Source organism: Otolemur garnettii, unplaced genomic scaffold (genome assembly GCF_000181295.1).
Source record: "Otolemur garnettii isolate 467f Iridium unplaced genomic scaffold, OtoGar3 scaffold00032, whole genome shotgun sequence".
Classification (NCBI taxonomy): Eukaryota; Metazoa; Chordata; class Mammalia; order Primates; family Galagidae; genus Otolemur; species Otolemur garnettii.
Window position 1 is genome coordinate 3,106,936 of NW_003852427.1, and position 1,243 is coordinate 3,108,178.

General features: G+C 39.3%; 1 protein-coding gene across 1 annotated transcript in view; it reads right to left on the bottom strand.

The window, feature by feature from the left end:
• Window positions 1-249: 249 nt before the first annotated feature.
• SELENOK (selenoprotein K) overlaps window positions 250-1,243 on the bottom strand; it is a 6,184-nt gene continuing 5,190 nt past the window's right edge. Inside the window, exon 3 of the mRNA XM_003789495.3 lies at window positions 250-367. Within this exon, the coding sequence (XP_003789543.1) occupies window positions 265-367 (103 nt within the window). The 3' untranslated portion in view covers window positions 250-264. The remainder of the gene's footprint in view (window positions 368-1,243) is intronic.

Genomic DNA, 1,243 nt, shown 5'->3' on the forward strand with positions numbered 1-1,243 from the left:
CGCCGAGCCGAAATCTCTAGATTTTAATGCTGGCTGTCAGTTTTCATCCTCTAATTTAGATTTTTCCTATCCAACAGTTAATGTATACTTTAGCCTTGCCGGACTAACTCTGATTATTACATCAGAGGCAACTTGACTTTTAATATAAAATAATACATTAATTTTGTGAAATTGGATTTAAACTTTTAATTTCCATTAATTCTTTTGATCTATCTAAAATGCCTAATTTAATTAAAATATACAAAGAGGTAAAAATAACTATTATCAATACAAAAAGCTATACCCTCTTCCATCATCATATCTGGAATCAGATGAGTTCCCATAGCCTCTTCTTTTCTTCACATCTTGCTGAAGCAGAGTTTTGAAACTGCAACAAGGGGCAAAAAACAGGTACCACCTTTAACAACATAAAAGACATTTCTAGGATTTAACTATCATCTCTGTGTGAAGATGACTAAACCTACTTAGCTCTGAACACACATTTCTTACAGCCAACTGGGTACCACCATCTAGCCCAGGGTGTCCAATCCACCATTTTTTGTTATTTCTTATTTGCTAGTAACTCCCCTAGACACAGCAAGAAGCCTGAGTCATCCTTGACCTTTCTCCATTCTAAATCACTTGTCAGATTCCAGAGTCTGCCTTATAGTACCTCACATTCAGCGCCCCTGCCAACAGCCTCTTTGAGGCTACCTTGGGGAAGGAGAGGCCCAGGTTGGTGTAACAGAGGCATAGGGCTTCTGAAAATCCATTTAAATGGAATTTGTGGAGGGGGAAGGATTATACAAAAAAGATGAGACAAAAAGTGCTTTTATAGAACTGCATGTCAGTCAGGCCAGTTCCCTGAAGAGAGAATTCCCAGCCTGACCTCATTCATCTGTGAAGACACAGAGCAATCCTTGTTTAGACGCACACATTCATCTACTTGTCCACTGTGGTCAGCCCTTCACTTCTTGATGGTTTCCTTCCGCTATGAATGTGCTTGTCCATTTGTCTGCTTCTTAGAGCAGACATTTACCTAAAGGAAAACAATGGAAGAGTTACGAGTTATTAATTTGGATCTCCATGAAAAGCCCAACACATTACATTTTATAAAATCCCACAAGATTGGGTGGCGCCTGTGGCTCAGAGGAGAGGGGGCCGACCCTATATACTGGAGGTGGTGGATTCAAACCCAGCCCCAGCCAAAAACTACAAGAAAAATAAATAAATAAATAAATAAAATCCCACAAGATAATTCCAG